This window comes from Saccostrea cucullata, unplaced genomic scaffold, assembly GCF_032062105.1.
Source record: "Saccostrea cucullata isolate Sc308-1 unplaced genomic scaffold, CSIRO_AGI_Scuc_v1 ctg5465, whole genome shotgun sequence".
In the NCBI taxonomy this organism is placed as follows: domain Eukaryota; kingdom Metazoa; phylum Mollusca; class Bivalvia; order Ostreida; family Ostreidae; genus Saccostrea; species Saccostrea cuccullata.
In genome coordinates, this window is record NW_026930552.1 from 10,696 (window position 1) to 33,771 (window position 23,076).

Here is a 23,076-nt window from a genome sequence, read left to right on the forward strand (position 1 = left end):
GTCTTCATATGTAAAAAAAAAAAAATGAAATATATAACAAGCATTCACATTTGAAAATTTTATATCTTGCATTTATAATTCTTTTTTGCAGAAATGAATGTTTATTTTTATTAAAAAATAATATAACGTTTGTCATTACATACTCATAAAAATATTACATTTATAGGACTTCCAAGATTGCAATTGATAACTGTTTTGGCAAATCTCTGAAAATTGTTTACACTTATGGTCATAGTTATCTCGTATTCGTGTACATCTATTCCTGACAAAATCCTGACAAAATTAAGAGTTAAAATATTTTGATAACAAACATTTGATCGAAGTCAGATCTATAAATACAATCTGGGAGTGAAGCAACCAGTGACCTCTTCAAAATGTCAGAGATGGGATCAGTAGCCATGGAGGAGTGAGCACCTCTCCCGATCGATCTCAACCGCCATAGATTCCTTTATGAATAGTGTTCACGAAATTATGCAAACAAATCTTGAAATCAAAACCAGTAATTAACGAGGCTGGGGGTGGCAGCCATTTTCAGACTTTTTCTACCTCCTTTAAAAGGAGAGCTCCATATAAAGATGTACAAAAATGATCAAAATTTAAAACTAAAATGTTTGAATTTTTTCTTTGCCAAATGAATGTTGACAGCTTAAGATACCGTACTTAAAAAAATAGTTAAATCTGGTGGTTAATTTGTAGTTAAATTGTTGACCCCCCAGCCTCCTTAATTCATAAAAGCACATCTCCTTCTTAATGCATGTATAAGTGTACTCTCTACTATTACAGTTTTGGAATTTGCTTGAGAATTTTTCCCCTTGCTGCAACTATCCAATCCTCATTCGCAATTCGTGCCTGGACATTTTGTATTCATGCATGAAACTGGCAATTTTTAAGCGGAACAGGGTTTGAACGCCATGTTCTTTAATATTGCAAATGTTTCTTGTTTTGTATATTTTACTCTGGCGTATTATTTTTCGAATCAAGTAATATAAAATTAAAGAAGTTTGCTTACCTATAGTTGTAATGATAGAAAATACAAACCATTCCCTTCGAAGATTATTGATTAATTATAGAGTATTCGCAAACGTAATAGGATACTGAAATGTCAAATTGAATTTTTAATCTAAATAGGTCGCTTAAAAATGGATTTAAATAAAAGAATAAAAAGATAAATCCAAAAAAGATTGTTCATGTATCATTTAATTTCATGTGTATAATATGATAAATGATATTAGATAAAATAAACTAGTATTCATTAAATCTTTTATGCTTAAATTCCCCCACGAGAATATTTCAGTTATATGGAGACGCCGCTATTACATGTATTTGATCATAGGGTGCAGCAAATGTTATGATCTGCTAAAAGTTTACTCAGGACCACTGACAGGGAGGAATCGTTGTAGCACCAACACCTTTTTTGACATAGGACCTCGGTTTATGCACTTTCATCCGAAAGATCAATCACCACCATCTAAATGTAATTTGAGATAAAAATAAAGTTATCAGAGATACATGAGACTTTTCTTTGCTTAAAACACGTTTATAGAATTATCAATCAATTCTTCCAGCGACATTTATGCACACATGTATCTCTTATCCAACCTGTTAAAGTAAACGATGCAACAAAAGTTTTAATAATGTTGACTCAAAAATATCTAGACCTCTTTCATATATGTATGCATTTTAATACGCATGTTTCTCTATAGAATAGATTTAGTGTAATTCTATAAGCAAGGCAAGTGGCACAGTATAAAACTTATAGTGCTTGGAATGTCCCAGTAATACAGTATAATAAAAGCTTAAGAGGTCATTTTAAGGTAAGTGTGTATAATTTACACAATGTACGTAAATTTAACAAAAAGGAATACTGATATTTTTTATTGTGTGATCAAACACTACATGCTATATTATAACATTTGATCCATTTATGATAAAAGTAACTATTCTTTCAGACAAAGCAAAGTCACGATTTATCAAAGGCTCAAGTAAGCTTTTGTAAAAAAAATTGTCTGTTGTCTGTCGTCGTTGTTAGCCTCGTTGTTGTTGTCGTAAATTTTTCACATTTTCATCTTCTTCCCAAGAACTGCTGGGCCAATTTCAACCAAACTTGGCACAAAGTATTCTTGGGTGAAAAGGATGTTGGGAAGTTTAAGGGGAGATAATTAGGAAATAGTGAAAAAATTGCATCTTTTAAAATCTTCTTCTCAAGAACAACTGGGCAAGGAAAGATGAAACTTACTAGTATTTGGGAGCGATCTCAAGTAGTGTAGATTCAAGTTTGATCAAATAATGACCCCTTTGGGTATGATGGGCCAGAATGAGGGATCATTTACATACATAGTAGAAATATATAGGAAAATTCTTTTAAACTCGCTCATTTTCTTAAGAACAGCAAAGCCATGACTGTTAATATTCTAATGGAAACATCCTCAGGTTCAGTTAACTCAATTTTGGTCAAATCATGACCCAAGGAGTGGGACGGGGTGTCAAAGATTTACATAGAGAAGTTTGTTCTCGTTTTTTACGAAAACGGATATTGCAAATTGAATTTTCAAGGATAAAACAAAGTCATCTCCGATTCCAAACTACATAAATTTAATGAATTTCGTACACAGTCATTTCATAGGTTCCACTGACTTCGATCGGTATAACCGTGTTCTGCTTTATAGGAGAATGTCGTTAAAAGTCTAATTCTCCAGAATAACAAAGCCATGACTAGTCATATCTATATTGAAGCGTCCTCAGGCGGTGTAGATTCTAGTTTGTTCAAGTCATGATCCCAGGAGGGTGGTCAACAATACGCAAGTTTCGAGATTATCTCCCTTGGCGCGCTCTTTCGTTGAGGAGGGGAGTTTGGTTACCGCGTAAACAAACAGGTGGGACAAATATTTACTATTGGATATATCGCAGCATCGATATACTGGTTTATCGTAACTATATATTGAAAAGGATGCACTGTTCAACTAGAGAATAACCGAATTAAAGTAAAGGTGTCATTTTTTAAAGCAAAAAATCGGAACAAAACAGAAAATTCAGTGGATGCGAGACTTTTCAGACGAGGGAAGAGATATATGGACCTCTAATAAATACGGTAAACATGAATCTGATCATTAAATGTCGGCAATCTAAATGACACATTGATTTTCCCCCTCATTTTTACGTAAAGAAATCCACTAACTTTTTAGAGAATGTTTGTACAATTAAGAAAATCTTACTTTTTATAAAGACTATACGACGTTTATTTCGTTTTTAAGTACCCTGTAATTTAAAGTAGACATCACTGCTCAACATTTTTATCTTTCTAAAACATTAAATAAATTTTAAAAGCTATAAACATCGTTCATTTATTTATGTACGTTTGTATGCATAAACAAACTGTCCCACCTCCTTGCTGAAATGCATACTTTTTGCACCTCTATCACAGGAGAGTTACAAACTCGAAACTGGCGTATTGGAGACCAAACTTTTACATATAAGAATGTACAGGAACAAAATCTTTTTCTCAAGAACAGAAAAAATTGATTTGTCATATTGGTATAAAGACATTCTCAGATAGTGTATTATCAAATTAATTCAAATGAGCCCCCCCCCCCCCCCCCTACCCCCCCCCCCCCCCCCACATGGTAGGACTTGTTAAATAGAAAACATCTTCTGCTCAAGAACAGCGAAGCAATTTGTTATATCGGTATTGAAGCATCATAAGGTCGTTTAATATTCAATCCCCATCCCCCTGTAAAGTCGCGCGTTGGCACAGTGGTTTGAGCATGCAGCACAGTTAAGGTTACAAAGGAGGCGGAGCCTAATTTGTACAGGAAAACGTAAGTATGATATCATACAAAATATACGTCGTACAATATTTCTTTTAACTACCACAAAATGCGTTGATTTGCTAATTTAACCAGTAAGAAATCATCAAACTACATAAAAACTTACTACAGCTCGCTGTTTCGTCGTTAGTTAAATACCACATAACAAGTTATAAACAAGTCACGGATTGCAATACACTAAAAGTCAATGTGACGTAATTTCTGAAAACGTGACGTAGCTTGCATGAAGTGATAGACATTTCAAGTAATATTTTCTCAGCAAAAAATGTATTATATATAATTTAGAAATAAAATATAATTCACAGATATTCTATAGTCTGTTAACTTGAATTTAATGTCATCTTCACTATTTCATAAACATATTTCTGTACAATACGTATTTAATTGACACTGCCGTATATTTGTATGCAAGCACATCGGAGGGTAATGTGAGTCTTATTAAATCGATCTAACTTGCAAGGGCATACCCTCTATGGATCATAGTAAGTTCAATTCAATTCTATAACTATAAAGGTATGAGAAAATCTTTTATTTTTTCACAACATATAAAAATTTATTTGTATACATTTGAAAAAAATAAACAATATTTCAATTGCAAAATTTTACTTTATCGCAAATATGGAATAATAAGACATAAATGTTCTTTATCAAAAATGTGGTTCACGTCTTTTAAAATATTAATTGTCCATAAAATAGGTTCTTTAATTTTTTTGTCATCAATACTGATATTATGAAATTAGATAAGATGCCTTTTCAATGAAAGTTTAACAATTTCCAATCTCAGCTAAAGTCTGTAATTAAGAAGCATTCTCTTTAGGTCCGACTTGACAAAGTACCCCCTCTTCCTCGTGGAAATTTATTTCTATAAAATAAAGACATTATTTAGTCATTTAAAAGAACTAAAAACATTGAAAAAAAAAACATGAACGTATACTGAAAAAATGTATTTTTAAAAAATCCAGACGCTAAAAAGAGTACCTGGCTTTCTTCGTTTTCTTCTATAGATACAAACGAATATAAAAGCTGAAACTATAAGTACTGTGAGTAAACCAACCAGGCATGTTATCAAGACTGTAGAGTTGTCATCACTGCAACAAAATCTATGTATCATATAAAAAAAATGTATAAATATATGAATTCATAACATCGTGAAATAAAATATCAATCAATAGAAGAAAATATATGATTATTACGAATAAAATCAGTAACACTCACGATTCGTGACTATTAATTTTTTTCCTGACAGAACCAAAAACTGAAGTTTTGTTCGATAATGCAGATATTTTGCTGTGAAAAGCGTTCTTCAAATTAAGACATTCTGAAACTTGAAATGAATAAAATATACTTTGTAATTTATTACAAAGAAATTGCATAAGAAGCATAATTTTTTTTATAATTAGCAGAAATGAATGTTTATTGATTATAACATTCGATTTAACAAAGCATTACATTATTGCATACATGTTTTAAATGAATTACATTTGTAGGACTTCCAAGATTCGTATCTGTTTGGGCAAGGTTTTGCAAATTGTTTACAGTCAGCGTTATAGTTATCTTGTATTCGTTCTCCGCGGAAGTTATATTCTGGACAAAATCCTGGAGAAAAAACAATGAAAATATTACTTAAAAAAAAACGTTAAGATATGATGCTAACAACATTGGAGCTCAAAGTTTAATAAAACAATACATATTTGGCGAAGAGCATATAGGGACCTCCAAAACATCAGTGGGATCAGGTGAGGAGTAAGCATTCTCTACCGTGTGCTTGTTGATGATATACATGTTAAACGTTAACCTAATTATATGCAAAAAATGAAAAACTCATTCATTCATGCTTTTCTTTTCTATTAAAAAATAGCTACCTAAAAGAAATAATCCAGGAGCACACACTTCAATAGTTTCATTCATAAAGGCGTTTGAAACACAATGATATCTGAAATTTTCTGGACTAGTACAGTTTTGAGAAATGCTTGAGCAATTTTTTCGTCTGACTGCAAACATCCACTCCTCATGCGTGCTTGGACATTTGGTGTAGGAAATTGTCAACTTCGAAGCGGGACAATTCTGGAACGCCATCGTCTAAAATGTAACAAATATAATTTGTTTTATTTATCATTTTAAATCAAAGTGTTTGTATTAAAATCAATTAAAGAAATGTGTAATACTATAAATGTTAAAAAGGAAAATGTGAACCAATAGCTTAGATGGAGTATATTTTTAAATTCCTGTAAAGAATATGTGCATAGGTCAATAACATTGCAACTGTACTTTGTAGAAGAGGGTTGTCCGTAAAGTTCGTGGACAAGCTAAGAATTAAAAAAAAGTTGCGTCATTGATATTTAATATTAGCATATTTCTAATCTTTTACTAAATGTGATTTGAAAAATGTAATATCTTATTCAATTTCAAATGTTTATCTTCAATTATGGCTTCATAATTAGACTTGGAATGGAGACCCGGAGCACCGCAAAACTTTAATTAAAAATGATGTTTCACTTTATAAATTTCATTTGTATTTTATCAAATTCTTCGGAAATCTGGATGACTTTTACATTATTAGACTGACAGAAGCTATCACGTCAAACATGCAAATTTGAACGTTCAAAGTCGTAAAATGGCTGAGCAGTCAAAGTTAGAACTTATTAAGACAAATCGGAAATGTTCCAAAAAGGGAACGTTTTCGGAATAGGTGTAGCAGTGAGCAGCAAAAAAAATTCTGCGTAGACATCGGATAAACACCTACAAAGACCAATTCATTTTGTAAACAATCGGGAAAACAGTAAAAGAAGCCGTATATTAATACTTAAGTGGCATATAATATTTTCGGACGGAAGAAACAGTTTATTGGATTACATGCGTGAAGGAAAACCATCATTCCGAGATTGCAGTGACTTTTATAACGTGACTTAACCGTATTTCCCTAAATAAAATCGTTTTTACGCGGACAGAGGTTGGATAATTACAGGATATGAGACAGGCATTGTTAAATATTATTTTACGTGTGAAACCTGAACATTTTGTGCACATATTTATGAGTGGTTAAAGCGACATAAGAAATCCATTGAGTTAAACCGTGACAATATTGGGAAAAGTTACATGTGCTCGTTATGCTTTTGACGTCGGGTAACGGCAAGAATTTTCATTTTAGTGCTCAAGGTATGAGTGTATATCTTTTTTTTATCTAATAAAAATATAACTATTTGTGCTTTGTTTTTGTTGAAAACTTGCTTGTCAATAAAATGAAACATGAATTTAACGAAAATGATAGTTTCATAAATTTTATCAATGTTTGTCAGTAATTATCAATGTTGTCCACGAACTTTACGGACAACCCTCGTACATGAATATACATGTATTGAAATGAAATGGGAACCTTAAAACTAGATTTTAAAAAAAATGGATATACGGATTTAAATTTTTTTTTTCAAATTTCTAAATTTCATATCCCATTTAAATATACAATAGAATTTATGATTTTGAAAATTATTTTTGTAATGTTTATTTAATTGTTGTTAAACGTCTCTCGGGAGAGTATTTCATTCATATCTCCCGGAGACGCCACAACTTCGGAGTGGGGAGCTGCAAATTTTGTCCTATGCTAAGCACGGATTTTGAGGAGTGATGGATCTTTTTAGTGTCAACACCTACTAGGACAAGGGTCCTCCGTTTATTTATTCTCATTTGAGGGAACGGTATCCTCTGTTTAGAAGACTTTTAAAGAAAAAATCTCAGAGATAAATGATACTTTTAAGTTATACGTATTACACATGTGAATCATAATCAAAAGAATAACCAAAATCAACCATTACGTCTAGCAAATTACACTGTATGCATTGACTCATCCAACCTGTACAATTAATCCTTGCTGCTAAAGACGAGTTTTAAATTAAAGTTATACTCGGGAATACCCTCTTCCAGATATAGAAGCATTTAAATACGCACGTTGCTATCTTGGATAAATTAAGTATAAAGTTACCACGATACAGTATTAATCTTTAAATGCATGAAATGCCCCCCATAATAATTAAATAATAAAAATCAAAAAAATAGGATAGCTTTAGTTGATGTGTGTACATTCAGAATGAAGTTTAAAGAGGCATGTCGATATTCTTTGTCTACTCAAACACTTTATGATTAACATCATTCCAGATAACGTTATAATACTTTTTCAAAGCAATGAAAAAATAGCTATTCTTTTAAAAAAGTAATACCACGGTTTATCTCAACAAACATGAAAATTCCAAAATGAAATAGAAGTATATAACATGCACATTGTACATGCAATACAAGAAATACAATGTATAACATGTGTCATGTCAATAAACACTTCACTTCATCATGCTCTTACGATGGTATAAGTATCAGATATCCGTTTTCATAGAACTTTTAAATTACTTTGGTGAATCAAAAGCTAAATTATTTTTAAAGGAAAATAAATCATTGTTAGCAGTCTGTAATTCAGAGCAAATAATTATTATTGTTGATACTTACCGCCAGCTTGACAGTCTGTAGAACAAGATCTAAAAAGATCAAGCAGAAAGCCCTCTGGATGTTCATCAATGTATTTTATGCTTGTTAAAAGAATAAATAGAGTTAAAAAGTATTTTCTTTTGAAAATATACGGGAAAATATTACACATAAAATCAATCCTCTTGCTATGCACATGCAATTGGAAATGCCCTTTACTAAATATAAATCACAATGTATGCACATGTACGTGTACCCGTAAATAGTATACATTGTGAACCAAGGATTATTGTATAGTATAAAACACATTTTATTAACATCATGTAGAAAAATCCTCAGAAGATATTCCTAAATCAAAGTTTTATCGTGTCTACATGTATTCAAGAAAGCTTCTGGATCATTATCAAAGAATTATATTCTATTCTTAAAATCATGCATGAGAAGAATGAAAATTTTAAACAGATTGTTTTTCGTCGCCCTGATATTTTGCTGTCAAAAAACTAAATTAAGAATGACTCGAGCTATAAATATATCATTTATAAACGACACAAAGGTACGTGTTACATTTGAAATTTGGAAGATCCTAATTACATGTATACGTTCCTTGAGAATTTCTACACAGCATACTCCTGCTTTTGGATATCTAAAAACTAAATAGTACACCCATTGCACTGCTAAGATCTAAAAATGCTGTGAAAAAATTTAATTCAAGAGATAAATAGAATTAGTTCATTGAAAAAAAAAATAGGAAAGATCTACCAGCTATGTACTGTAAAAAAGGGGGGAGAAGAAATATTAATTACATATATCCATGTAGGTGGCAATGAAAAAAAGAGGGAGGTGAAAGTTGGTGGTCAACAATTATTATTAAACCAGGATATAGAGGGTACCTCGGCAATATTGCAATGTTTAATTACTAGTATTCTGAATGATGAAATTGTTCATCTATTATATTGTTTGACTTCAATTGAACAAAGAGAAAATTTCAATGTTTAAAGAAAAAACTACTAAGTATTTAATCTATAAGAACTCTTATATTCTCGACACAAATAAATTTTCCATACGCGTTTGGTCTTATCGGGTGGTGTAATGGTTTTTGTATCTCGAGTGCATTGGGTACATTTAAATGTAAACAGCTTTTAAAAAAGACGGAGAGATAAAAGAAAACCAACTCTTACATAACAAAAAAGCTTTTTACACTACAGGAGTCGTGCATCTTCAGTATCGAATACTTTTTCATCGTTGGGGAGGTGTTGGTGAATTGTTTCACATCAGGTTTATTGTAAATATTTGTCTATTTAAGTGAAGAAGCTTCTATAAGTCAATTATATTTAAAAAAAAACTTTTTCTAATTTTAAATTTTCCATTGTTATTGTTCTATCTCTTGTACATAAAACACATATTCTCAGCACACAATGTTCAGCATCCTTTTACCACAATATGTATATATTCTTGTTAAAACTTACCGACAGCTTTACAGACTTCAACTTGGCATAATATTTACCTTGATAAATCAACATTATTTTTTTTTCTCTTTGAGTCCCATTATTTTCCAGTAAATTGAAGAATTGATACAATCAAAATTTTCTTTTGAAAATACCTTGAAAAATCAATCCTTTAAATACGAAAATGGAGATTGCATTTGTCACCAGTAAATTATCATAAGCGTTTTTAAGCATGCTTACTTCTCGTGGCACCTGATCCCATGTTTAAAGAGGTCTGCATTGCTTTGTCTCACAATGTATATTTGTCTTAAAAGTGAATGAATTTGTTCTCTAAAAACTACGAAAAGCGATGTTTATCAGGGTAACCGACATCATGACTCTTCAATTTGATGTTTAATGACTTTATAATTTTAATAATAATACCGATAATCAATATATTTATGGGGGAAAAAATTGAGAGGAAATTTTGTACCATTAAGAATATACACTGGTCACTGTCATTAGATATTACGAAAAATGCAAATATTACAGTCCACTAGACCTTGACCTTTGACCTATTTTTCAAAAATGATCTTTATGTCTTATTCCACAGCAAAGAACCAGTTTTTTTTATTTACATATACAGTTATGTTTGATTGTACAATTCAACACATGAGATAAAATAGAATAATTACTTATTTAATAATTATAACAATTTATCTTTAGTTTAATTTTATTATTCAATTTAGTCAGAGGATTTAGGATTGAGGAATCATACATTTCTATTTCCTTGTCAAACCTTATCAAAAATTATTTTTTTCCTTCAGTCATTTCTATCTGCGATTTTTTTTCCAGACAAATACATATATCAAGTTAATATTAGTAATCAATTGCAAATAACTTGATAATCACTTATCGATGACATCGTCTACGGTATAAAGGGAAATACAATGTAGTCGTCTCCGTTTTGTTTTTGCGGGTGAATTTGAAACGGGGGAATTGAAAACACAGTATGATTTCTTAATAAAGAATTTAAGTGAGCGAATTTAAAACGTAGCTTAAAATTTTCTAAGAAGTGTGAAAGGGTGAAAATAACACATGGCGAAAATAACCCTGTATACACTATATACTGTATTATTTCCAAGGATGTTTATGAGTCACCGTAAAACTTAATGTTTACTTTCACAGATTATTAGTAAAAAAAAGTTTAGTCAATATTTTCATTAAATAAAGATAAATTGGAACAATATTGTTGCAAACATTTCAAATGAAAAAGGAAAATGGTGTTGAGACAGTTTATTTCTTTACATAAATATTAAATTGGTACATTGTAGTTGTAATTCTTTGACTGCTCTTTCACAGAAGAGTAACCTCAGTCTAAGCAACTGAAACAAAGAAAACAAATGAACAATTTTTTGAACATTATGAAATGTTTTCAAGAGAATGAGAAAGAACCTTAAAAGTGTATGTAAATTATAATTTTCTTTGATTTAAATTTAATGTAATGCCTATCGAGCTCCTTGAATTCATTTTTTGAATCCTGTTATAGAGGATGTGATCTGGGTATGTCTGCTTGAATTGTCATCTCCAATGAAATCTGACTTTGTTTTAAAAATTGTACATTCCACCAGTGTTATAAAATGACTCATTTTCGAATCTAGGGATTAAACGTTCGTGGTTTGTGGAGAAGATATGTTTTCTTTGAGGTTGTGTGTATACTGTAAATCACTTTTTATTCGCGAGAACTTTATTTTCGCGTAATTACGCGAGACAGTGTGCTCGCGAAAATTTAATTCTCGCATAAAATAGCATTCCTTTAGATTATATGGAGCGATAACCACAATTCGTATATTTTGTCTCGCTAATCAAGAGTCAATGACTATCTCACGAAAATTAGGTGTCGCGAAAATTAAGTGACCTACAGTACTCGTATTTGTTAAATGCATAATAATATGTCAAACTGTGTTGAGAACGATTATTTTTTGGTCGCCACATACCACGAAAGCAACGCCCCCCCCCCCGTCATATGATTATAATTGCAACGGTCATGCCTTGATATGGGAGACCCAAAATAAGTGTCTGCATGATCAAAACTGTAGGAAGTGAATAATGGCAGTAAGTCATTGAGAATTTCCGAAGGCTTAAGGACAGATGATACAAACAATTTTTTTCTTTGGAATAGATTTAATATCATATTAAAAGCTTAGAAAAGTGGATAATTCTTTGCATTTTTTCTACTAAGAACTGGAAAATTAAATAAATTTGGAGAATATTACTAATATTTCAATTAAAAAAACCAAATATAGACAAAAAACACTCAGTAAAGGTTTACAGTTGATTACAAATTTCAGAATATGTTACTTTGGTGCTTAAAGTGTAATATAAACTTTTAAAAAATTATACCAAGCCAGGTTAATTTCATGACGAAATACAAATTGACAAAAAATCAGCAATAAACCATAGGCTAATTTTTACCATTTTGCTTTTCTCAATAAAATTCACCCGGCTTGATATATTCTTCTTAAGTTTAAATTACACTTTTAGCACCAAGGTAACATATTCTGAAAATTGTTTTCATCTGTAAACCTTTCTGAGTGTGTTTTGTCCATATTTGTAATTATATTGAAATATAACTAATGTTTTCCAGGTCTATTTCATTTTCCAGTTCTTAGAAGAAAAAATTCTAAAAATTATCCACTTTTCTAAACGTGTGACATGATATTAAGTCTCTTCCAAAGAAAAAAAATGTTTGTATCATCTGTCCCTAAGCATCATTAAATCTTATTCAGTGGTATAGGAGGAGCTACTTGGGTAGCCTTCAATATTATAAAAAGAATGGTAGTGTCAATGCTTTGCAATGGGAAACTCAAAATACGTGAACAATCAAAACATAAATAGGAGGTACACAAAGGCACTATGTGACTAAGATTCTTTGAAGGTAACAAAAGTCAATTCAGTGGTATAAGAGTAGTTGCAGATAAAAGATCGGTACCCCAAGGGATAACAGACGGTCAGAGGTATAGACGGGCATCCCGACCATTAAATATCCTTTCTCTTTCAAACGGGGGTTAAAATTAAGATCTAAAAAAAAACTCAGTCATTTCAGAGTACCTTACCTTCTAGTTGCACACTCAGATGTGTACTTATTTACGAAGCCTGTAGACGGCATATGTAGAGAGACCTACAAAAATTGCAAATCCTAGGATTGCACCAGCAAATATTAAAATGTTTCTTTGCAGTTTCCTACAAGGAAATGATTAAGAGGATAATGAAATTCTGAAATATTATGAAATAATGAAGTTCTTATTTTCATTAGATGTAATTAGATACTTTTAATGCTTAAAAATCTGAAGAAAAGAGTAGATATTGATATACTGTGGAATCATTAGATTTTGTGGTGACTCAATATTCATGGAATTCGTGAGTACCTTTCTCACGCGAATTAATATACGATATTATAATGGGATTTTAAACCCATATTTCCCTTTATAAGTACAATGTTTGAATGAATAAACGATGTTTCTTCGCCATGAATATGTGACAGTTTAGCTATCCACAAGAATTGACCCCCATAAATTTTCATAATTCCGCAGAATTTAGCTAAAAAGTAGTTCGTATAGGTAGGTCTAGTAGGGTAACATGGTTCATGATAAGGTACAATAACCAAAAAGTACTCACTCGAATTCACATTCCTCTTCTCTCTCGCATTCTGCGCTGGATTCCCTGTTAATTTAAAGACATGATATTCTTCAAAGATAAGTCTTGAATTTAACAAAAGTATAGTGCTTTTATTCTAGCGTTAAACAACTTACATATTTAATACCTTAGAAATGGGATGGACATCTACTATAACATAAATTATAATAAAAACTAAACTTGTTCTTTCTAATTTTTCTTTCTATTTTTTGAGAGGGGTGGGGGATAAGGAGAAATGGAAAAAGTTGGTAAATTTCATGTTAATTTTTGACCTACCTAAGAAGTCCAGAAATGATAAAAATTCAGATGGTTACAGTCTTCATTTCGTATAAGTAGATACGATGTTGCCAGGCCTAGACAAAGATGTTTTCCCAAGAGGATTTATGGTTGCAATATAATTATATGTACTCTATACATACAGTTATAGCATACAGTTAAATTCTTCACTTCACTTCCAAATAAGTCATTTTTCATGTAACAAAGTAAATATATGAGTTTCGCATTTTAGCGCTAGAATATACACTGCTAGTCCTTTACCACCTCACTGCATACAGGTATATATCATTTTTTTTCAAATTTTGACTGTTTTTAAACCTTGTTTATCATTTCAGCATATTTTCAACCTTAACCTTAATGTTCCTATTTTAAAGAGAATATCATATATTCGACTCATCTTTCTTATAAAACTTGTATATAAAGCAATCATCCAGACCTGAGTGTAGATAAAATATCCTCTCACCTCAGTAACAATGAACGGACACTACAGATGTGTACTGCAGTAGCCAAACTGATGCTAATTGAAAACAGCTCCTCTACGATATACGACACTATGTGCTCCACTATCTATCGATCTACTTGCATACGATTACTGTAATGCACTCTTATATTGTCTGTTGAAGGGTTGAGCATACAAGATAATTAATTATTTCTTCAGTTGTCAAGGGAGGCATATAATTGTAACGAGGAGAAACTGTAAAGCACTGAAAATGTGGAAGAGATAGTTACTTAAAAAGAAAAAAATTTCGTAAATATATAATCTTGCTCATTTAGCATCCATGTATTTAACATTGGGGAGATAGGTTTGGTTCATATTGTATGTTCAAGGAATAAAAACTTCGCAATTCAGAAAAGAAATCGAATAAATATTGCTGATCGTTTTACATGTACATTTTATCATAATGCATCAGGTATATATTTCTACCATAAGTTTACTAAAATGATTGTTTTATCGACCATTTAAAAGAAAACGATCATTCATTCATTTTTATATTTTTTTTTTATTGTTTACATATCATTTCTTTCACTTAATCAGCTTTGACATCCTTAATGGGGTTTTCTGAAATAATAATAATTGGTTTTAATGACACATTAAATTCAGATTAATATTTCATATTAATTTGAATTTTCTATAAGATTATTCATGTAAACTATAAGTGAATGACACATTTTCTTTATAAATTTTGTTTGATATGAACGATTTTTTAAAATCACTCAAGAGATTTCAGTGTTGATCATTAAACAATGTTAAAAGATATATTTAAAGTATTTTTAAAAGTACGTAAAAAAGTTAATTGAAAACATAAAAGAATGAAAAAGAGAAACACACACATTCTACCATATGCATATGTCATTGTCCCCAGGTTTCAATTAAGGTACTGGTATAAATGTCGTTGCAGTTGGAGCTTGCGTCGTCGGTGCTTGTGTTGTCTATACGCATGTGCTGTCGGTTACTGAAATATTATTAAATAATTGTTTTTTATGAATGTTAATAATTTATCAGACATATTATTAATTATAACAATACCTCTGATACGTTTATCACAGGCCAAAAATAACTGTCACAGAGAATAAATAATTCAATTTTAGCTTTCCGTTTAACTTGTATATACTGTTTTGTTCCATGCAATTACAAAAAATTAAGTATTAGTCACTTTAAGTGCGCGGAAATATTCTTCTTAACCTATACAGTATGTATGTTTTTTTCGGTCTTTTTTTTTCGGATAAAATTAGTATGACAAAACCACCCTTCTACACGGGTATGTTAAGGCAGCACATAGATCAGAATTCGGCAATTTAACACTTTTTTATAATTATGTAAAACTATTAAATCGGAAAAGCAAAGGATAAAACGTTTGCTATAAATATGCTTTCTATAGACTTCAATGGAACTTATACTACAATAAGCACTTCACCATGACGTCACCACGTGATGTCTATAATTAAAAAATATGCCTTAATGAAAAAAGTGAAAAGTTTAACACTACCCCGGGGATATTAAATTTTAATTTGTAAAAATAGTTATGTAAAACAACTCTGTACCATGAAAAGTGCTGCTACAATCCTACTGTCCTATCACAGAAATAATTATTAAACATTTTCGGACGAAACCTTCCAAAAATGTTTCCATTTTGATCATAACATCGAAAAAAAAAATGCATCAATTCCCGTAAACCATACGATTCTAGCAGCACTTTCCAAAAACAATAGAATAAGATCTTTAGATGGAAACAAAAATTATGTGTCAAGGTATGCAGTGTAGTGTTGAACGTTTGCATCTTTTTTCGTTACAAACGACAGCGGAAAGGCTGATCGGCAAAAAACACCCTCCCTGCTTTAATTTTACGAAGAAATTGAAGGATTATATTACCATATCTTATTCATAAGCTTTATTTCCACATGAATCACACGTGATATTCCTTCTAAATGCTTTTAATCTCCGATTACTAGTGTTTGTTAACATCAATTTTCGTTACGTTTCACTTTCACTCTGCCACTGCATGATCAACAGTTATGATGTCACGGGTTTGGTATTTAATCCCTGTGATAACTACAGAGACTCAGAAACGACAAAATTCCGTTTATATTATACTTCTGAATGTTTTAATTAATTTTTACGACCTCGAATCAATCTTAGATATCGATTTTAAGGAATTATTATCTCTAAACTTAACGTCATATAGCTTACTATGACGTCATATCATATAGGCAAGTAGAATATTTGGTTGTAGCCTTAACCTACCCGCGTATTGACCCCAAAAAATACTTTTTTATTTTATGAAAATGTATTGTATATTTTCAGTGGTGTATAATATTAAGTGCTCTCTATTTTTAATTTTTAAAACTTTATTTCAATTTATTTTAATACCAATTTACAGGAAATAAGTAATTATTATACACAACTTTTTTTCAGTTATTTCCCTTAGTAAAATTTCATCCCGATAGGGAAAGCAGCCGCCATTGCATCCGTGACGTTGCATTATTGTCATAAACAAACTCCGTAGCAACAACACACGGATGAAACTACGTACTGTTCAACCGTAAATATTAGCGCACAAACAACATTTAATATATGAAAATCTTGTAAATTCTTTCGTTTACCTTAAATATGAATCAATATCAATGTAAAAACTGCAAGGATCGAATTATTTCCTCGCCAAAAGATGTCAAACCACAAGAATGGAAGGACGATATGCGGGAGTGGCCCCAAGTCGAGTATGGCGATATTTACAATTATTTAATATTGAGTAAGGCGTGTGATGGCCAAGGGATGAAAAACTACAAATCTTTGGACAGTTTCAATTATTTTAAAAGTGGTTCCGTGGGGAAAATTCTACATTTTGTTATTAACAATACAACAGTTGTTTTAAAATCATCTGAAGTACGCCCCTCACAAAAAGTCAATTCAGAGTTTCATAATGCATGGATTATATGTGACAAGGTTGGCACGATTTTTAGTGCTGGTTGTTCGTGTATGGCAGGGAACAGTAAAACGTGCAGTCATGTCGGCGCTGTGTTATTGAAAATTGAATATGCTGTGAGGTCAGGGCTAACAGGCAAATCCTGTACCGATGAACAAATGCAATGGAACAAGGGCTCGACGAGAAACCTAGAACCTGGTATTCTTGAGGAGATGGATTTTAAAAAACCTAAATACAACAGTAGTGAAGTTAACAATAATGATGAAAAACCACAAAACACAAAATCAGTATTCCCCATGTTTGTATCCCATCAATCCTTTAAATATTTTGTACAAAATAGTGAACTTCAGGAATTGTTCTCAGTAGAAAATTCTCTTTTAAATACATCTGTGCAAGCTAAAGTTGATACTCTTCAATTCAAACCTTCATCTGAGCCTCATACTGAACACTCTGCAGAACTAACGTGTAAAAAGTGTTGCCAGTTTTATAATAAGTACATCAAACTTACTGATTCTCAAATCAAGTCCTTATCTTATAAAACTGTTTCACAAAGTCAATCAGAACTGTGGCATAACAGTAGAAAAATTAGAATAACAGGCAGCACTGCTCACAAGGTTCCAATCAGTGACACTACAAATAGTGATAACTTCATTAGAGAGCATTTATATCCATCCTTTAAAGACAATAAAAAAAATTCACAAAACATGGACAGATTGGTGAAAATCTAGCAAAACAACAACTGCGTTCCACTGGAATACAAATAGAAGATGCAGGGACTATAGTTTCAGATGAAGAGCCCTGGCTCAGTGTTTCCCCCGATGGAATAATAACTGATGACGATGGCACACAATGTCTTTTAGAAGTAAAATGCCCAATACTAAAAAATGACCACACCCTTGACAGTTTATTTACAGCTGGTAAATATGATGTTGTAAAATCATTGCAAAATGATTCTTTGTCCCTAAAGCAGAGCAGTTCACGAGGATATTATCTTCAGATACAATTGACTTTGCATGTTATACATAAAGAATTGTGCAAACTTGTTATATGGACAGCTAATGAATACAAGATTGTCAATGTTCAATATAACCAACAGTTCTGTCAATCATCAATTTCAAGATTACGTTTATTTTACTTCAACAAACTTTTACCCAGAGTAGTTGATGACTTTGAATCTGGAAGATTGAAGATTAGTAGAAAATATGAAGAATTTTCAAACTGATGCAAATAAAACTTGTTTCTGAAATAAAAGTCAAATATCTTTTCATTCTGGGGTAATCATTTATTACTAAATATAATATGTAAACATTTTTTTTAAAGTTAGGTGCCACATAAAAAATTCAATGTCTGAAAAAAGAGTAAATTCAAATAGTTAGTAGATGGGTGGAGGTCAAGAACTTCTTGACCTCCACCCAATTACTAACTATTAAGCTTCTTGACAAGAAGCTTAAACAGTATTTGTTGACCAAAATGCAAAGACTTAATAAGTGACGTGAATGTACATAACTTTACATTAATGGAGTTCCAAATGTATTTTTTTTTAAATGAACAAAAGAAATTTGTTACTTTTCCATGTAAAAAAAATGGACTGTGATCAAAATTGAATTAACATATTCAAATCATGGCAAACTATTGATTGAAAACTAATTGAATTTAGATTTCTTGTCAGACATAAAACTTTTTGGACTTACTCTCATGTAAACCTCCATAATGTTATGCCAAGCACAGTATCTTTTTTAACACAAATATCTTAATAACATGAACACATTATGTTATTATAAAATAATACCCTGTTGTAACCTGCTGATGCAAAGATAACCAAATTGACAGGTATAAACTGATTACACAATTTACTCATCATCATCTTTGATAAGATCAGATCTTAAGTTAACCAATGCAGCACAAACAATCAAGTATTTACTAAGTTTCTTCACCGAGGTAACTGGAACAATCTGACTCAATATGCGGAACACCTTTAATCGTCTAATAGCCCGTTCCACGTGAATCCGTACCGTGGCAATTCTTCTGGTCTCTGTAACATCCTCTTCTGAAAGTTGGTGTTTACCTTTTGTAAAAGCTGGAATGTTAAGTTTCACTTTTAGAGGAAAGAGTAGGTCATCAATGGTAAAACCCCGATCAGCCATGATTTCATCCCCAGGAAGAAGGTAATTTAAAATCCCAGATTCTTCCACTATTGCTTTATCACTAGACCTTCCTCCAAAGCCCTTAGAAATAAACATAATCTGACCATGTTGTGCAATACCAACTAAATACTTCCCTGTGTTGTTGGACTTGTAGTGACTATATGTTTCTCCTCTGGTCTTCAAGTTTTTTGCTCGTTGAATAAAAGTTTCTGCACAATCAATGATGACTGTAGTTTTGGGAAAGTTCTCACGAAATGACTTCGGCATGGTTGCCCTAATTGTTTCACGTGGAAGCCAAATTATTAAGTTTTTTAGTTTTGAAGCCATAAAAGAGAGTCTTTGATTAAAAATGTTGCACGCATGAGACTCCGATATACCAAATCTGTTGGCAATATCTGCAACAGTGATTAAGCCTTAATTTAATAAGAACTAGTAAGACTTGATCTGACACAGGCATAGTAAATGTCAGTGGATTGTCCAAACTTTCCATAACACGCAAAAGAGTTCTAAAAGTCTTCAAAGGTAGTCCTGTGTAGAGCAAGGCTAAGGAGTTAGTTGTTATGTCAGCAGCACTGAGACGTACGTGTAGAGTGCTGCAGTTTACACCTTTTTCCTCCATCTTGATGACTGTTGTTTGTGTACCTGAACTCCTAGATCCTGCAAGGAATGGTCTTGCGTATTCATGTTCACACAATGTGGGATCTGTCCACTGTGTGCCCGCAGTTCTGCTCTCTGTGATGCTCGTCTGCATGGAAGAAGATGTCATGTTTGGTTCAGTCTGAATGGTGAGGGTTTCAACTTCGTCTGTAGCAGTAGCTGCCAGTTTTTGTTGCTTTATAACTTCTGTCCTGCAAAAAATATTAACAGTATAATATAAGAATTGACAAACATAAAGGCAAAATCATAAATTTCAAGTTTTATTAATAGATAAACAAATTGTAACGATACAGGAATATATTAATTGTATTGATCCTGTGTTTCAACAGTAGGCATATCATATAATCTATTCAGAAAAAGATAGCGGAAGTGGTATTTTCCCTTTACAATGAAACACTTAAAAAAAAAGAATATACAATAAATTGGTTTTATTCACATGAAGTTAAACATTCATTATGTCATTATACAAAACAATTTTCTGCTTTCAATTGTATATTTAACTGTCCTGTGATACTCAGTTATATTGTGTCGCAGTAACCTTTCATACAAACTAATTTAAATTTGGAAGTGGGGAGGGGAACTAATCTGTGCTGTCAGATATCTCTCAAAATAATATCTAATTTTCTGAAATAGTCGCCCGTGTGGTGCAGTGGTTAGAGCGTCTGCTCTAGAGTCCCGAAGTAAGGAGTCAATCCTTACGTCACGGGTTCGAATCCCACTGCGGGATGTGGAGACCAGTCCTTCGGATAAGACTGTATAAACCGAGGCCCCGTGTCGCAGTAGGTGCTGGCACGAAAAAGATCCCTCACTGCTCAAAGGCCCTGAGTGCCGAGCATAGGACAAAATTTGTGGCCCTCCACCGGCAAGTGGTGGCGTCTCCATATGAGTGAAAAATTCTCTCATGGGACGTTTAACAACATACAATCAATCAATCAATTTTCTGAAATTATTTTAATGGCAGCACAACAAAATATATATTTATCTCTGCTGTTTCATTTTTTGGATTCAAACATACCCATCTGTATTTTGTTCTGTGACAGACTTCCTTTTCAAAAGTCGACGACCAACTTTTATGGGAGCTTCATAACCTGTAAAAAAAATTCTATAAATTATTGATACTTATAAAATAAACATTCATCCCCTCCTCCCGGCAAAAAACTTTTAAATAAATGGTTTATACTTTTAGTTATTTTTTGGTGCACATTGAATAGACAAAATCTAGCAGCATTTAACTTGTAAATCACAGCACAGATAGATAAAGGGGCATGGTTGTATCGAACGACCTTCTTACCATTACATAAAGTATGTGCATACAAAACCAGAGAAAAAATAATGCATGTAAACTAAATACTATAGATTATGATTTGTGCTTACATTTACAAATTATTTCAAAACGTATTACTAGTAAGGTATAATTATGGTGGCATATTTCTGCCCCCTACATGCAAGATAAATTATGTTAACATGCAACATATGTATGTCAACATGCAAATTAATTATGTTGACATGCAATTTACCAATCTTATTAGAAATATAATTTATATATGGGTAATTTTACGTAATAACGCCTGTATCTGACAATTTAGATGCAATATACAACATAATTATGTAGACATGCGACATTTTTTTGTATGTCAACATGCTAGATAATTATGTCAACATGCGACTTATCTATGTCAACATGCAAGTTAATTATGTAGACATGTTTACATTTACATGTCATTTACAGAATTACATGGGGAGCACCTATGATTTAAATCAGATTCCTATGAAAGATTTGTAACTTGCATGTCAACATAATTATCTTGCATGTATACATAACTTTTCCATGTTGGAAGCAGAAATATGTCACTATACATGATATTAAATAATATCATTTTTATGCCTAGTAGCGCCTTGTTTGTGAATGCGTTGTTGCAAGCTTACTTTCACTTTACCTGAATGTCAAATCTATTTTTAAACATCGTGTATGAAGAGTTTTCAAGTCATAAACAAACCTAAATTCAGACTGGGTATGGGATTTCTTGCAGTTGGTCGACCATCAATAAAATGTGTTGAACACACGAACACATTCTTCGGCAAATCATTGCGGTGTAGTGCCCGTTGCCATTGAAGTTTCTCTGGCTCCGCTTTCGGCATCTTGTGGAGGCTGTAAGGCACAATGCAGGGACAATCTTTGTGGAGAATGCCGACGTGGTCTTTGCAGAGAGAATGTTTCCACAAATAAATTTTCTTTCTGTTGTTAAAACAGTTAAACACGGCGCACGATTCCCCCCTCTATCTTTATACATCTTTCACGGCTCACGGGTTTCACGGTTGTAATGGCGGATGCATCACGTGACATGTGATAGCTACGCTCTGTAACTATCACGTAATTCCGGGAAAAAGTTGTGTATAACTTCGAAAAAAAACAGCATTCTGATTCTCTATATATTAAATTAAAATGTTTACACTTACCTGATGTCAAAATGAGAATAACAAGAATCAAAGCAGCCAAATATTAAAAATTAATCGTGCAAAAATTTTTGGTAGATTTTTTTGTAATCCCAAATAGCGTTAGTCCTATACCTCCTCACTGCATACTGGCCTTCTAAATAAACTGAAAGTATTATAAAAAACTGGTTTTGGGATAACTAAACATGTCAATGAACTGACTTTGTCGAAGATATAAACAGTTGTTATACCTTTAAAAATTTGTTCCTCTACAATTCTATACGAAAGGAGTCGAACATTTTTAATGTTATGGCTGGGTGGGCATAAATAAATCGATGTTGGACCGCTGAGTGAAATGTTGGACCGCTCGGAGAGATGTTGGAACGCTTACGTCACAAAATGGGCGGAGCTTAATCTCATTTTCGTCCGCTGGTGTTAAACAGTGATAAACCTGATGATACATCACGGAATACAGTACAAATTACACGTTAATCAAAAAATAAATAGATAAAATGGAAGGTATAACAAAACATTTATTGACAGAGTTCTCGGGCAAATCTAACGGCCCCAGGCAGACAGTTTGGTTCTTATGTATTGTATAATATTACATGATAAATGAGATCATTTAAAAGCTGTTTTTAAACATGAAAAAATATTTGAAAAGAATAACGTATACCTTAATGCTTAAATTATCCTTAAGAATAAAGGATGGAACAGAATTGTTATTTTCCAT

The 23,076-nt window shown here is 32.1% G+C and overlaps 1 protein-coding gene, 1 long non-coding RNA gene and 1 pseudogene across 3 annotated transcripts; all 3 read right to left on the bottom strand.

The window, feature by feature from the left end:
* Nucleotides 1-4,452: 4,452 nt before the first annotated feature.
* LOC134229032 (uncharacterized) lies at nucleotides 4,453-8,751 on the bottom strand. Of its 2 annotated transcripts, none has more exons than XM_062710739.1 (6): nucleotides 8,316-8,751; nucleotides 5,687-5,903; nucleotides 5,304-5,420; nucleotides 5,040-5,148; nucleotides 4,803-4,924; nucleotides 4,453-4,686 (listed from the first exon to the last, which is right to left on the bottom strand). In XM_062710739.1, exons 1-6 carry the CDS (start codon nucleotides 8,379-8,381, stop codon nucleotides 4,622-4,624), a joined length of 696 nt encoding a protein of 231 aa, XP_062566723.1. In that variant the 5' UTR covers nucleotides 8,382-8,751; the 3' UTR covers nucleotides 4,453-4,621. The 2 variants fall into 2 exon arrangements, with proteins under 2 accessions (XP_062566723.1, XP_062566724.1); XM_062710740.1 differs by having other exon boundaries at nucleotides 4,454-4,686; nucleotides 4,803-4,912; nucleotides 8,316-8,746.
* Nucleotides 8,752-10,996: 2,245 nt separating this feature from the next.
* LOC134229034 (uncharacterized) lies at nucleotides 10,997-22,899 on the bottom strand. Its single transcript, XR_009984119.1, has 7 exons — nucleotides 22,368-22,899; nucleotides 15,018-15,141; nucleotides 14,124-14,391; nucleotides 13,688-13,764; nucleotides 13,394-13,438; nucleotides 12,832-12,958; nucleotides 10,997-11,100 (listed from the first exon to the last, which is right to left on the bottom strand). It is a non-coding gene; the product is annotated as an uncharacterized LOC134229034 (long non-coding RNA).
* LOC134229033 (uncharacterized) lies at nucleotides 18,697-22,337 on the bottom strand (annotated as a pseudogene).
* Nucleotides 22,900-23,076: the final 177 nt, after the last annotated feature.

What these genes read in the sequence shown, in the direction of transcription:
- LOC134229032 (XM_062710739.1), bottom strand. Translation starts at nt 8,381, where the DNA reads ATGAACATCCAGAGGGCTTTCTGCTTGATCTTTTTAGATCTTGTTCTA. An exon ending in TCCTGGATTATTTCTTTTAG is followed by an intron (nt 5,421 to 5,686) that starts GTAGCTATTTTT and finishes TTTTTTCTCCAG; the next exon opens with GATTTTGTCCAGAATATAAC. An exon ending in AAAATTAATAGTCACGAATC is followed by an intron (nt 4,925 to 5,039) that starts GTGAGTGTTACT and finishes TATGATACATAG; the next exon opens with ATTTTGTTGCAGTGATGACA.